Raw genomic sequence first — 16,271 nt, 5'->3', positions numbered from 1 at the left:
GGGGAGGGAGTCGGCCGTTAGGGAGCGGCCGTTACTGAGGCGGCGGCGGGGTTCTGCCGTTTCTTGCAGACGGTTCGCGTCCAGGGCAACGACATCTCGCACCGGCTGCGGCTGTCGGGAGTGCGGCGGCAGGACGAGGGCGTGTACGAGTGCCGCGTGGCGGACTACAGCGACGACGAGACGCAGGAGCATAAGGCCCAGGCGCTGCTGCGCGTCCTCTCGCGCTTCGCGCCGCCCGACGTGCAGGCGGCCGAGGCGGTGTCGCACATCCAGAGCGGCGCGGCCCCGCGCCGGCACGGCCCCGCCGCCCGGCCTACGCCGCAGCCCGCCGCCGACAAGCGCCCGCCGCCAGCCGAGGCGGGGCCCGCCGCCGCCCCCACCGCCACGGCCAGGACCAGGGCCGCCGCCTCGGCCTCGCCGCCGCCGGGGCAGGCCGCCATCCTCCGTCAGCAGCACGGGTCAGGTAGGGCGGGCGCTCGTCGCGGCGATGGGGTGTGCGAACGGAAAACGAGCGCGGACAGCCCGATCTGCCGCGGAGGAAATTACGGCTGCGGTGCTGAAACGAGATAACTGTGCTTAGGCCTGTGAGCAAATACGCCGAAATCATCCAGACAGCTGAAGTGTTAGAGGCTGCCTTGCCTCGCAGCTGGGGGAAGGGGGGGGAAGGGGCGGGAAGGGGCGCAGAGAAACCTTCCTGGTGGGGGGGTCGGCGCCAGCTTCGTTTCCGTGGGTGGAAGCTACACGGTGCCTCACTTCCAGAGCCCTTTTCGCAGCTTTTCAAACGTGGTATTTTTAAGAGAGTTGCAACCTGAAGTAAGCAAAATGTCATGACTGTTCTGCAGAGAATTTAAATCAGCAAGTGGTTACACAAGCTGATCTCTGTGCACAAGCGTGTGGCTCCGTACAGAGCAGGATACGGGTTTGGAGGAGAACTCCAAAATGTTAATTGTTGTGTAATGAGCTCCACACTTTTAAGTACTGGCATTACAAAAGTTGGAAATACTTCTCTATATAATAATTTGCCAATGGTAAATATTACACTACTGCTGTCTRAGTTAAATTTAATACTGCTTTAAGAAAAAGTTAGTAATGCATCATGACTAAATTATGGATTGCCTATACAAGACCATTGTAAATCTTTATTTTCATCCACAGCAGTGGAATCTGATGCAAAGAACACAGAGTTCTAAAATTCTACGTTGTAAGAGTATCGAAAGSCATTCAGTGCTGTTCTTGCGGGATTTAGGTCTTCTCTTGGCCGGTGGTTATTAATTAATGTCAAACAAGTGACTGTGCCAAGATTTCTATGGAAGGGAAGCAATCATATGCTGTTGACTGTGCTTAGGGAAAGCCCTTGGCTCACCTCACAGCTGAGAGCCTTCTGAAGCAGGTTCATAATCCTCATGCAGGAATATTCACACTTCTTTCTGATAACYTGTTCTTACACTCAAACAAATGTTTGCAGTTTGGGGTTCACAGTAATGGAAATCAGTTGCATATAGGTCACTGTGAAACAGTGATGTTCTTCAGATGCTTTATTTTCTCTGGCTACTGCCTGTCACTGTTTTCTGAAGACTTCAGTTCTTTCTYATGTGGAGGCACATGTGAAAACTAAGTTTTACATCATACCATTCTTAGGAGTATAAAATGTGTGTTGATCGTTGTCTAATGAAAGACAAAGTGGTAGTTACTGAGGTATAATTAATTGCAGGTGTCTGTGGGAACATGCAGAAGTTCCATTTTTTTTTTCTTTTTTGACCACTAGAAATTAAACTGAACATTGTGATGCTTATGTCCTGTCCTTTTTCTAATGAAAGGATCTATTGTCCTCCTCGGAGTCTAGAGTTAGTAATTGTTTTCATGCTTTCCTCTGTCCACTCTTCCACAATGAGAAGTTCTGCAATGTTGTTTGTACAGACAACAGAAGTTATATTTAGGATTCATAGTACTATGCAGCCTGTCTACTGAATCCAAAGCTTACACAGTGCGTATGAACTAGAAACAGTACGATGGAATTGTAGTGGGCTCAGTTCCATCGTCACAGATGGATGCAAGTTTGTGCAGCCAGGAGAGCACGGCAGATATGTCTGTTAGGACAAGACCTTCTGCCCAGATCATCTAAACTGCTGTCTATCCTAATTTTTTACATTTCTGTGGTTTGGTTTGTCACTGCTGCATCATTTTTCAGGCTAGATTAAATTCTGAAAATAAAATGTAAGCATCGCAGCAAGCTATGAAGATAAGGTAACGGAGTGATGTAAATCGGTGAACAAGATACTTGAGTTCAGCAAAGTATATTTTGGGGATTTCCAGGTGGAGACTGCTCCTTAGAGGGCTACAAAATGGGCTAAACCAAAATTTCCTGCTGTGACATCTGGCTTGTGCACACTGGTATCAGTAAACACTGCCACTCTGTGGCAGTTACCTTTCAGGCATAAAGTTGCTATATGAAGAGCTTGAGACTCTTGTTCATAATGCTTAATAAGGTATAACACAGCAGCTGCTTTCATATGAATAGAAGGAAGACAACACATCTTGTATTCTTTCATGCTCTCCTCTGTGAAGATGTCTTTTTACTCTGCTTGAATCAAGACTCCCTGTATAACAGATTTCTTCTTTAGTCCATTGTAGTTTGCAAATATGTGACAGTTTGGAGCTGTCTTTAAGTACTTAATAGTGAAAGGTCAGTGACAGGACTGCTCAGATCAGCAGCCTGTGAAGTCTTGGCCCTCCTAAGTTTTTGATTCAGRTGCCTTCTAGACCAAAAGCTGTTACCACAAGATAGCCCTTTGGTAGCTTCTGTGAAGCAGGCAGGTGGTTGCTATCACAGCCCCAGTGACCAGTGAACTTTAGAGACGCTGTGCCACACGGTTTGAAGCAGAGTAAGGCAGCTTGGTGTAGCAACAAGAAATGAACTTTCTCTCTCCCTAGATGTATTGTCCCTCCATACCTAGAATGAAGGCACATGCGTAAGTAGTAATATGGAAGTCTGTGTGACTAGAACATGTAGTGATATTGCCTGCTTTTGCAAAGAAATAGCATACTGTGATCTCCAGTGCTGTCATTCTGATATTTTCTTGGACAAGCGCTAAACTTGCTTTAAGATTTCTTAAAAAGTCATCATTTAGCTTCAATATTTTTCAAATGTACTTTAAACTTACGATCTTTATTTTAGGTTCAGTGATTAATTTTCTCTGTAAAGAATGCAGTCTCCTTATGAAACATGATTATTCCTCTTTTTCCTGTTTTAAATTAGAAGCCCTGTTTTGTGTCCATCTCTTAATGGCAGTGTCATAGCTGACTTTTCACAGAGTGGGGACATCAGATCAAACCAAGTCATTGCCCATATAAGGTGCACAAAACTGCAGGACCCAAACCTGTGTTGGTATATGAATAATATGTATGTACAATAACATATGTTTAGTATGCTGAGCTTTGTAAAACACACATAGATAAATACTTTAAAAAAGGGAGGGGGAATGATACATTTACTGTGAAGCATTGAGGATTTGTAAGGTTTTCATTGTACTGGGGAATGTTTCCTTTGTATAAAAGCAGAAATGCACCCAAATGCGGATTCCACTGAAAATGTGCTCAAAAGCTGATTTGCCTTCAGCTATTACAAAATACCCTCCCCTGTTAYACTGGAGAACTCTGCCTGAAAGCTGATGGCATGATGCTAGCCACTGTCTTTAATTGAGATCTAATCATATTTTCTTTGCAGTAGAAATCTTCCCAATATGTTCAGCATAGTAAGATAGGGTTTCAGTGTACTGTATTCCAATAAATGAGATTATAGATCAGCTGCTGCTTTCAGATATGCCTGCAGGGCTCTTGCTGGAGTCCTAGTCACACATGCAGTGGGAAAATGTGATTCTTTGCATCTTATAGTTGAACTGAAATACGAGCTTACTAAAATAAATGTCTGCCATTCAGATTCTCTAAAGAGCATACGGTTCCGTCTGACAAACCAGTTATAAATTGAAAATGCATAGTTAGGGACATGTAATCTGAAATAGTATTTGATACAAATTTATAAGCAACGTCGTAGTACATAAGTGAACATACACAATATGACAAAATTTGTCTGATATGTCATAATCATCTATTTTGAATAGCTAATATTTATCTGTAATACCTAAACTGCTGTATTCAATGTTGTGTTTTCAWGAGATTCAAAGAGATCATTGCTGCTTGTCTGCCATTAAGGTAAATTACCCAAAGTGAAAATTGAAAACATATTACCTGTACTGCAAAGAGGCCAAGTTTTGTTGCTAAGATCATTAATACAGTTGGAGAAGGAGGAACTGTTGGCAAGGCTCTAAATGAAGATAATATTTGCGTTCAATTCAAGGCATTATACTCAAACTGAATTTATTGATGGAGGAAGAAATTCAGTGTGAGCAAGTGAGAGTTCATATAACRCTAACATGATCAGAAGTGTTCCTAGTTTTGATGTGGTAATAGGGGTAGTGGAGAGGGTAATAGGGGCGTAGGGGCACCAATGAGCAAGACACAGAAGTTTGAGAATATCTCTGTTCCTAAACGACCATAGTCCAAAAGGACAAAACAGACAGATGGTAGGAGGAACAATGACCAATTTTGTTAAGCATATAACAAGGGGCAGTGAAATAATGTCGAAAATTTAAATCCAAAGCTCTCACATTTCAATTCAGTGTTGTAGTTGTGAGACTAACTTTATCACCTGATAGATGAAGTAACAAACAAGTATCTTCGTACTGACCTTCTGGGAGACAGTTGAGTGTATTTTATCAAATAGTGTCCAAAATGAGTGTCTGTGTATTGACTTGGGAGCAATTTTAGTTTCTGAAGTTTAAGTTTCTGAAGTGAATAAGGATCAGACATTGCACCTTCCAGATTCCCTTTTATTTGATCTTTAGCCACAAAACTCTGCAGTGAAAGCTTTAAATGAAATAGAGCAGTATGAAACGAGAGATTCTGATTCATTATACCTAGAGTGCTCTGTGAAGGACAGGAGGAATGCGTGCAGTATGCAGAGATGAAGTGTCTACAGTGAGGAAGAAAATAAGTCTTCRCATCTAAACCCCAATTTTTCCCCTGTAAAACCTTTTATGTTTGCTGTAGAAGGAAGTCCATCTGTGGGCTATAGAGTCTCAGATAATAAAGCATCTAGTCTTAATTCTGCAGTCCTTGTGCACATGCAGCTCCTTGTGATGCTTGCACAAAGTTGAGCTTTTGCAACCTGCACTGAGGCAGTAGACTGTGTGGGAGAATATTAGCCCTGCTGCAGGAACTGAGAAGCTGAAAGTATTTTTTTGAGTGTAAGAGGCAGGAAAGCAAATGAACAYGCTCTAATGAGTATAACAAGCTGTGGCATGTTGAAAGGCCTCTGTTTGGACTGGCTATGAGCTGAGTTTCAAACTAACAGTAGGTAAGATACAGTTTGGATCTAGGGTTCTCCTGGCTTTGTCAGAATTTGAATAACTTGATGCATGCCAGCCTGAGAAACAGCCAGTGGAACTAATATATATTTGATACACAAACGTTTCACAAAGTAGAAAAGGAAGATCCCTCTGTTGCGTTGTTCAGTTTAGGTTCCCACCTTTCCATCTGATGTCAGGGGTCTATTCCACTCCACCTGTGCTTTTTGTGAGATCATGTATGAACTTATATTTTATTGTTAGTTAAATATGAAATGACCTGGGTCACATCATGTTTTCTTTTACATTAAATATTGTAGCAAGACATACAAGCCATAACTGAATTACCAAGATGACTCCCTAAATGTCACTGGATAATAAACACGCAAAAAGAATTCTCATTAAATACACATCACTAACACTTTAAAATCTAGGCAAATTAGACTAATTTGAGGACAAATGAGGTCAAATATCTTCTTCTGTGTGCATGTAGTATGGATTAAATCTTGAACTGGACAAAAGTACCAACTGCAGTGCCATATCACCTCATTAGCTAGGGCAGAAAAAAGCTGTGCAAGGGTGTCTTTATATTGTGGAAATGCAATTTATTTGACCAAACTCCATTTAGCTGTTCTTGTTTGTTCCCTGGAGGACAGACAGAACTATACAAACCTATTAAAGCCTGTGCAGTGTCCTTGAAGAAATCTGAGTATTGTTTGAACTTCTTTAATATTGTCATGTTATAAAAAAAAAATAATAATAAAAATCATTGAAAGCAGTGAAAGAGGTTTTCCAAGTGGAAAGTCATACCTAAACTTAGGCTGGATTTTCATACAAAATAATTAATTCGTGAGTGAAAAATAGAAACTTGTATTTGGGAGGCTGAGTGTCATCTTGCATGAACAAACACTGTATTTAGTGTGGGAATATAATGTATACTGCTATTTCTTTGGTACAATTTCAATAGATGCTTTGCAAAATGGGTCCTTAATTGCAGTACTGGCTAACTTACAGGGTGTGTATTTTGCAAGAGAGACAGATAATTGTTATATATTCAGTACATCCAATATACTTACTTAGTGTTCAGATGTATAAACTCGGACTTGAACTATGTTGTAGTAATCTACAATTTCTTAATATTTTATAATTCCTATAATTCTTTAATATTTTAAGTGGTATACTTAGTAGTCTTAGCTCTGTTGTAACAAATGTAAATGCGGTCTTAATGGTAGTTGCTTCAAGAAGGATAGTATAGTTGGGGTCTGTAGTTGAAAAGCAGGGATCTGCTAGGAAGTGAATCTTAAAAGTAATCCTTTGAAAAAGGTGTTTTTTTTCTTTACTTGAGAGTCCGACAGGACTATATTATCAATAAGATGAGTTTGTTTAGGGTTTTAATTTAGCTTTGCTGAAGCAGTAAAAGTACTGTCAGATTCACAATGTCTGTTTACTATGTCTTTTTAAAATTAGATAATAGCACAGCAGTACCATATGTCAATAATAAACAATTCAAGCAGATTTGTATTGGAAAAAATGGGGTTGTCAGCAGAATGGTATTATTTGTTCACAACAGTGGTTAACAACCAAGTATTTTGTATTGCTAAGCTGTTATCAGTTGGGAGGCAATTTTGTTAGCAGGAAAGAGCAGTTTGGCAGAACAGCAGCTGTGCTCTGTGGAGAAGCCAGTGGGGCTGCACTGTATGCAGGTCATTGTGCCACGGCTGGAGAAGGAAGCTGCAGAAGCAAAGCTTAGTTATGATGTCAAGTAGCTGCTGTAATATTGGCTGTATCATATTTTGGGAAGCAGAACATCCTTGTTCTGTGTGCTGTGAATAGCTTCTAACTTCTCACTGAGGCAGAGCACAATTAATAAGTCCTGTAATGGATTTCTTGTCCAAACATCATCTTGTCTGCCATYATATTGGTCATGTATAGAATTCATGAAACTGGTACAACTAGAACTATTTTGCTACTTTATAAAATGTAAAATCTGATCTGACCTAATTGGTGTTCTAATCTGAGCCCTTCTCATTCAAGGGAGCAGGAGTCCTCTTATATAAAGAGGACACTAAGGAATATCCCATGTCCACAGTTTTCGAATTCCAAAAAGTTTAGCATCACATGGGTGTTGGTTATGGCAGTGTCTTTAGTTAAATAATACYTTGCAGAAATTAGCCGCTAGAAAGAGCGGTGGTGGAGTGTATTTTATGTTTGCAAAATGTCCCTGTTTGGTTATAACAAGAAGGTGATCTCTCTTTTTTTCTCCTACAAGTCACAGGCTCTACTTTTTTCAAGCACCTGCTCTCAATATGGCATTTTTCTTTGTAGTATCATGTGTTCTGCTAATGCACTTAGACCTGCTCTTTAAGTATAGATAAAATAGGGTTATTTTTCAAGAAATTTGTAGATAATCTATGCTTAGGTCTACTTAACTTCAGTAATTCTGATTGGAATGATAATTAAAACTATACTTGGAGCTCCCTGCTAATCCTAATGAAGTTGAAAATACTCCAAAAAGACAGTTAAGTGAGAGCTATAGTGTCTTGTTTTTTTTCTGGGTTGCAAATATTTACAAGTTGTATCACATCTACCTATTGTGAAATCTGTGTTTCCACCTAGTTTGAGTTTTATTGCAAGTATATTCTTAAAGTGTCAGCTTCTGGAATTGCGTGATCATGTTAGTATCAAGCTTGCTTGCTTTGTGACATGGCTTTTTAGTTCTCCTGCTTATAATAGAAAATTTGAGAATATGGCCCASGCTCAGTGGAAAAAGCTCAGCACCTGAAACCCCAATATCTGTATTTTTAATCTGCCTCATGATTTGGATAATTTGAGTTGTGATTTTGGGATTTGTATTTGGCAATATACTGTGGAATTGCTCACAGAGTAGTGCTGAAAAAGGATATGTAGGGCTAGATGCTCATTTAATGCCTTAACTATCACTAATGTAGTTATGTATTTTTCTGTATAAGTTCAAAATTATTTTTTGCYAAATCTCAATACAAAGATTTTTTTGCATCTTCTGTTATTCAACTGTTGAGTAAACTAGTGGTGCTTGATTTTTTTTTCTTTTTTTGTTAGGTTAGTTCTATATTACAGGATTCCAGAAAATTCTAGAAATGAAACAAATCGAGTAGGATGTTTTGGATCTCTTTAATTAGATAGCTGAAGTCTTTACTTCCCACTGAGGATAGATCAAATCAGTAATACCAAATCAGAAATTTGTTGATGTCAGTGCGCTACAAAGTAAAGGCCAACTGCAGGTCTCAAAAGAGGGAAGTTACTAGTTTATTTAAATTCAGACCAATAGGAAAGTATTTTAGCTGTATAATCTATATAGAATAAATGACTGACTKTGTGTATTCAGGACACATGCTCCTCTTCTACCCTGACATTGTCTACCATAGTGTTTCCTATTGGAGCTTATTATAAATTAGTTGCAGATGGTGTTTTCTTATAGCTCTTCCTTAATGTCTCCAAGAGTAGACACATGGAATAGTTGGATGGTTTGTCTGACTGTTTCCAGTTGACACCTTTGCAAATGGCAGCTGCTCAGGGGCCAGGCTCAGTGCTAACTGGCTCAGCTGCTGTTCTGTAGGGCTTTCTGGATAGAACACTTGACTCAGTGTGGCAATTTTCACAGTCAGGTGTGCTGTTGAAAAGAAGTGGGGTTAAGCTTTCTGTAAGACTGCTGGTTAAATCTTTGTCTACCTCAAGGGGAAATGGTTATACTGGGGGGAAATACACCAACTATTCCCTGTGTTCTGTGGTGGTACTTGCAATTTTAGTRAGAGGCAAACTTTTACCAGCCTATTGACAATGAATTTGCATATTTTGGGGGTAACCTGGTAAAGTAAAAATATATCTTGCTCTTTGCCTGATAGCACTTCCATAAATTAACCAAATTCATTAACGTAGCTTTCCTTTAGTTTGTTAGTAGCTGTGTATTAATTAAAAAAAGATGCAAGAGCCWTATCAACTGTCAAACTGTATCAGATCAATTGTCCATCTAATCCTGTAGCTTATTTCTAATAATATTCAGATGATGTAGGAGAATAGGGAAAAGCCTCCGTAGAGGATAATGGAGCAGCTGACTGATCTGTGTACCGTATGCATGTTTGGAAGGGATTGTCAAGCCTAATATTTTGAGAATAACTKGGCCTTAATTAAACTCAGTTGAAATGAGCTCTAATGTGATCAGAAATTCACTTTGATAATTGCAAATGCTTTAAGGAACATACACTCAGCTCCACATCTCTACCAGTTCCCACATCTGTCCTGTCCCACAGGCACTCAGATTGACTTCCAGCAAAGCACTGCACTACTTTACAAAGTCAACACTAAAGAAGGGATCTTTTTTTATTAGCATATATGAGAAAGTAACTTGTCTTTCCACATCATTTCCTTGCATGACTACCCTTCCCTCTCCTTGCCATCCARTTCCCTCGTTTTCTAATATGTCCATAACTGTATCATGTACATGACCTGTTTTTCATAGTACATGCTAAAACAGGGCCTGGAAGGTATTCAAGAGAGGTTAGCCATGTTGTTTTTTTCCCTCTCAAATTGGAGGTTAAACATGTAAGCAGGAATGCTCACGGAGCTAGAAGATGCTGCGTGTCTCAATAAAACAAGATTCAGCTGATCACCTTAACAGTAGTACTGTGCCTCTCAAAATGGTACGATTCCCATGCATTCTGTTAGTCTTGCTATGAGTTACCACCCAAGTACYAAAGTCTTTTATCTGAGATGGGATTTTTAGATGTAACATAAAGAATAATTAATATTAAAACCAGGCTGCTACAAAGAATTGCATTTATTTCACAAAGAAATACACTTACTTTTCTACCTGTGCTGGAAATACAGTCTATATRGAATTATCAGGCCTTACTTTCCATGTCACCTCCAYGTTCAGTGACTTTAGTGCAGACCAGCACATACGTAGGTACAGCTGTTAGCAAAGTGTCAGAACACTTTGGTTTTGGAAGTGAGAATACGAGTCTTGTTTGAAATATTAAAATCTTCTGAATTTCCAAAATTAGGATAGGAGTTGCTTTCAGTTACCCTTGTTACAGAGTATTTTTGGCTATTTGTTTTTAACATAGCAATGGATGTCTTAAGAGCAAAAGTAAGCAAAACATGAAACTTAGCCATAATTGAAAAGGTCTAAAATGATGACACAGTTTACAAAACTACTAGTGTTTCAAGCCAATAAAACTGGTTTCTGTTTGGTGGAGAGTTTGAGGCTACACGATGGGTAAGAAATAAGTAGTTTGGGTTTTTTTAGATAAGCAGGATGTGGAGGGGAATTCTGATAGTTTTACTTAACTGCAATAAAAGGTTTACTGGTATTCTAAAAGACCTCAGTGACATTTGTGAAAGAAGAGAGGGGGATCATTAGTTTCTACCTGCATGGTTTTGTAGCAGTGCGTATGCTGACTTATGTGAAATGCTTTTTAAAGATGAGTTATGGAAGGCTGTTCCAAAACTGAAGCCATTCATGCTTAAAACTATGTAGTGGGTAGAAAGCTGATTTTGTTCCTTCTTCGTGCCTTCTAGGCTCAGTCAYGAGCAGATCCTTTACAAATATGCAGGAAGTCACCATTACCAAAATTAGCAACAGCGAAAGGAGCTTTGGAGCTGTTTCTAGTTCTGCCGTACTCTTCTGCCTAGGCRTGAACACAGGACTGTTCCACAACTAGTCAAAAGCTAGGAGCAATGGAGACAGTATAGTTCAGTATTTTTGCATGGATTTCTGTAGTTCCACATCTTTCTTTGTAAAAAGAACATCTCATTTTACATGCTAGGGTTACATACTATGTGTCCTAGGGTTTAGCTGGAGAGCGTGCTAAAGTTAACACAGGCTCTGACACTTTCGTGTGCCATCCTGGAGAAGCAACACTTGATGATGATTAGGAAGGTTAAGGYGCCAACTGCAAATGGTGGATTAAAAATGATGATAGCAAAATGGTTTGTGTGGGGATTGTGGTATGTATTTAAGAATGGAATAAGGATAGATGCAGCTTTTAAAAAACATGTCTTGAACTGTGGAGTAATTCTAACATGGTGTAGCTTACTATCTCTTCTAGTAAGTGTATAGTGACTTTAGTAATGGTGTCTTTTTAATTAAAAAACTTCTAAGAAACTCTTAGATCTGAAGTTTGGGAAATGCTATTCAATTCAATGGAAGTGCTCCAAATTTAAGTCAGTGAGAGAGAATTTGTTTTATCTGGGACCTTATTGCCTGAAATGATCCCTGACCAACTGCCCATATAAAAATCTACTTTTCCACGGATATAAAACAGCAGGTGTAGTTTTTCCAAGCACAGCCTAATGTTCCTGGTTCAGTCTCTGACCTCTTGATGAAATGCGAGGTTTGAGAGCTTTAATTGGACGTTGGTCTGTAAGGAAGCAGATGGAGATTAACAGTGTCGCAGCATAAAAGGCAATACACAGAAATGCCTTGTGTTGTTGCCAGCCAGTGTTGCAATTCCATTGTGAATTGGAGGTCAAATTTTAGATGTTACTTCATCATGGAAAAGAGACTTTATGTCTTTCAACTTTGTATTATTAGTATTGCTGTGTTCTGTCACCATCTTAGGGAGAGCAAAGGACTTGGGAGATTCTTTCTAGGAAAAAGAACAGGAAACTGCTGGAAACTTTATTTATGGTTACTAGTTAAATATGGCTGGTAGAAGAATCTCATTTTTTCCATGTGTAACAAGTCAGTTGGTTAGTTAATGATTGTTTTCAATTGGATAAACTGTTATAAGTCAAACTTTGATGAATACAGTGCAAAACAAATTATKAAGTAGACAACTACAGTAAAATATTATGTTGTAAGTTCAAAAGAAAGATGAGTGATGTCAAGCAGCAATTCACTGTACGTGAACAGAGTAATTCRTTACTGTTTTATTTAGTGGTAAATTTTCCCATTAAGCCACATACATAGAGATAATACAGAAACAAAATTTTAAATCTGTGAGTGATAAATAAACTTACAGTAACAAACTATCAAATGAATACTCAAAACATAAATGAACTGTGTTCTTCCAAGTGTCTGTATTTTGCAAAAAACTATGTATTCCTGATTTAAACTCTGGATAGTAACTCTCTGTTCTCAAATCTGGGTCAAGTCTCATGTCCAGATCCCAGTTATCAAGACCACATTCTGTTTGTTTACATCTGCAAACAGAGTAATCTATTAAGTAAAATCAAGGCTTCCAATACTGCTTAACAGCGGAATTAAAGACACTTTAGTCCAGCTTGTTTCTAAACAATATTACACATAATGAAAATGGTTAACTAAGCAGAGAGCAATTAATGGAMGTTATATATATGGTCCACTTATGCTCTGAGGGAAGAGAATTAGGAAATTCTTTGTATTTGCTTCTACTGCCAGAACAGTATTAGACTAGATCATTGAATTGATATGAAAAGAGAAGCTTTCATTTCATGTTCAATATGAGTAATTGTTTTAAAATAAATTCTAGAAACCTATTTTACYATTATTGCTGAAGTTCTTCTAACAGACTCTGATCTCAAGTTCTGCTACAGAATTAAGAAGATAGAGGATATAGTAAAAATATGGCAAATTCATTAAGAGGAAGAGACAAAAACTCCAGACTGTTATTTTAATTCACAATTCTACATTGAGATTTAAACTAAGCTGGTACATAAAATTGCCATAGGAATGATGTTGGGAAGAAGGAACACTGCTGCTGCACGTAGCTGAGACTAACATTGCTTTCCATTAAAAATAGGAACAGAGATCTTCACCTTAGTGATGTGCAGGTGTGGAGCTGGCAGAAATTTGGCACCTGGAAATTCTGTGCAGCTGCCAGGAGTATGGGCTSCTATTGGACTGTGCCTTGCTGTCACAGGGGAATGGAGGGGAGGGTGTGATGGGATCTGGAAGCTAACCTGAGGCTGAGTTCACAGCTGTGGCATGTCCTGGAAGTGAGAAGAGCCATCTGACAGCTTGGAAATAGTGATATATTAACTGGAATTACGGATCTTGTCTCAGTGATTGCAGTGTATGAATAAACAGTGYGCCTTCAGATATCATATAGCATGTTAGACTCGAAGACAGACATAAAATGGGGTTTTACTGTTGACTTYTCTAGCCTTTCCCGTCAGCAAACTGTTTTCTGTCTCTGGTGCAAGTGAATGTGGTGTAAGAGTGTTATCCTTGCTAATACTATAGAATAGAATATATTTGTGAAATGACTGTGTATGCTTAAGAAAAAAATAAGGAGACTGAACAACATTCACATACTGTAGATAAACGCCTGACATGTGGAGCAGATCACGTAACTACCTTGTACTCTGGACTACGACCAATCTGAACTGAGCTTGGTGATGGGTGCAGCAGTGGACTTGACTTGCAAGAGACTGAGCATCTTTGATCTAACTCAAAGGGTTCAGAGGGATTGTTGAGCCCAGCAGAGTCCTGTCAGAGGACTGCGCAAATCGGCCCATGCATGCATTGCAAAACATAAATGTCATTGCAGGCAATGTCATTAGGACAGTGCTGTGCCCTGGAGACTTAATATTACATGGCCTGTTTGTTGGGTGCTGTGTTCTGCTTGAGTGATGTCCTGGAATAAAGGAAATTCCTTTGAGTTACAGTATGTAAAACCCATCTGGGTCCATCAGTGCATCAGAATACTTTATCTGGGTGCTCTGCTCTTTTTGTTGCTGAACTAAATTTCATCTTGCCTGCCAAAATTCTTTGATCCTGTTGTCTGTGGCAAGTCTGAAGCCTGATAGGTAGAGGATTTTAAGGTTATAAAACACAGAGAATTATTTAAAATTGAAACTGGAAAGGCTCCTTTTGCGTCATTATCTGCCCTCTTTTCTGGAGAACCCAAAGATCTCCAAAGAGATTTGTTACTCATATCTCAGCTTCCATTTCCTCAGTAAATGTTTTGTTTACAACAAAGAACAGATTAAGAAATGTGGGGAAGGAAGAATAAGGTCTTGTGCCTGGTAACAGCAGCGCTGTTGGTGCAGCAGCTATCAGAGCTCAAGAGCTCGAGATCTGCAGGACTTGGTGCAGGTTTGTTCGCTTAGGACAAGTGCATGGCTGGCTCACCACCTGTGTTTCCTGCCAGCCTGCTGGGGGAGATTGTTGYCAAAGGACATCCCTGCCATCCCAGCAGCATTGCAGCAGTTGGGTTCCTTTCCAAGTGTGCGGGATCCATGGAGGGGTGAGCTCACCGAGTCTACGGAATGGCTCTAGCAGCTTCTAGCCCTCTGATGCCGTTACAGGGGTTGGGAAGGCTGGCAGTGTTGCCATCAGCACTAGGCTTCTGCTGTCTTCACACTTTCTCTCAGTGGAAGAGCAGGGATTGCCTGTCCTGCCTGCAGATGTAGAAGGGCGGATGGTCCTCATGCCTCTTAGCTGTGCAAGACTAACTTGCTGCGTTCAGGAGTCCATCTCCCTCTGCGTGCTTGCTCTCTGAGTAATGATGGCAGGCCCAGCTTGTGAGCTGCTGCTTTGTGGCCTCTCTGAGCAGCATGGGGTTTGGGTCTGGTTATCCTCTGTTCCATCTGCTGCCCTGAAACCTGAGCTTCAGCATCTGTTGTGCTCTTTCTTGTACACATCTCTAATACCTTTTTACAAGAATTAAAATAATTACTCCTTTAGCTGCCTGAGTAAACTGTTTGTTAATGTTTTTCTTTTTTTAACTRTATTTCTTTTAACATCCTACTGTTGCTAAATAGGTGGTTAGCCTTGTGCGTGCATGTGTGTACGTGTGCATGCAAGGATTTAATTAAAACCTTAACTAAATAATCGCCACACAGGCTAAGGAATCTGGGATAACACACCATGGGGGCATTGCTCAGGTTCCCCAGTCGCACAGCACATTACTATGAAGTATTTTTGTTATTAGATAATAATACTCCAGCTTTGCTGGTGAGGCATATATGGGTTATGAGGCAGCCTGAACATTGAGAACAGTGATTTACAGAAGAACTTCTCAAAGTATTTCCTCTGATCATGCCATAGCTGAGAGAGATTCCTATCTCCTAAAGACCAAGACTAAAGGATTCACATTAGGGTGCCTGAAGTTAGTTTCCCTAAATAGAAGCGGTCTCTTTTTCAGAGACGCACTAAAAACTTTTTTTTTTTTTTTTTTTTTTAACTTTCCTGAGTTGACTTCCTGTATTTGGGGCATTGATAACCGGGTGGCTCTCAGTATTCTGTCTGTTATCACTCCTGTATGTAGGGTATTCAGTCTACAAACAACACGAGTGAAATCTATCTTCTGGTGCCCCAGTGAACTCCACCTGAAATGTCAGGGTCAGGCTGTCGTCTCACTTTTCTGTTTGCTCCCATGATAAGTATTCCACAGCCAAGTGGAAGAGATGTGCAGTTCTTTGTGCAGTTGTCACCAACACTGTAATGTGAAAACAAACTACTGCATTTGGTGGATTCAGAAGGGTGTCATCAACTGGTAATTCAGACTTAGCAGCTGACTGTGCAGACAAATGCAGCCTCATTTGTGTGGGCAGAGCAGGGCTTCCGGGGGGTGAAGGGCAATTAATTGCTTGCCTTGCAGCTACGCTACATACTGCACAAGGCAGCAGAGCTTTTCAGCAGGAAGGGGGCTATTCCCACCCTTGCCCAGCAGAATAAAAGTGACTTATTAAAGAGAGGAAAGCAGCCCTTGAGCTTGCATGGCACTAGGCATGTGGTGGGGACAGCCCTGTTGATTGCCATCTGAGTGCTGATGCTGCATTTGACTGTGAACCAGGGCATCAGAATCMGTCCCTGCCCACTGGTGTAACAGGATCTGAGGGAAGCTGCACCGAGACAGCCCTGCTCTGTCTGCTTTCCCAGGTTAGCACATACATAGGTATCTG

General features: G+C 40.2%; 1 protein-coding gene across 1 annotated transcript in view; it reads left to right on the top strand.

Annotated features, from left to right (window-relative positions):
• VSTM2B (V-set and transmembrane domain containing 2B) overlaps nt 1–16,271 on the top strand; it is a 250,297-nt gene that overhangs the window by 232,813 nt on the left and 1,213 nt on the right. Inside the window, exon 8 of the mRNA XM_085303799.1 lies at nt 70–463. Within this exon, the coding sequence (XP_085159925.1) occupies nt 70–463 (394 nt within the window). The remainder of the gene's footprint in view (nt 1–69; nt 464–16,271) is intronic.

Source organism: Rhea americana, unplaced genomic scaffold (genome assembly GCF_003343005.1).
Source record: "Rhea americana isolate MKP2758 unplaced genomic scaffold, rheAme1 scaffold_20, whole genome shotgun sequence".
Classification (NCBI taxonomy): Eukaryota; Metazoa; Chordata; class Aves; order Rheiformes; family Rheidae; genus Rhea; species Rhea americana.
This window is presented reverse-complemented; position numbering and strand designations above follow the sequence as displayed.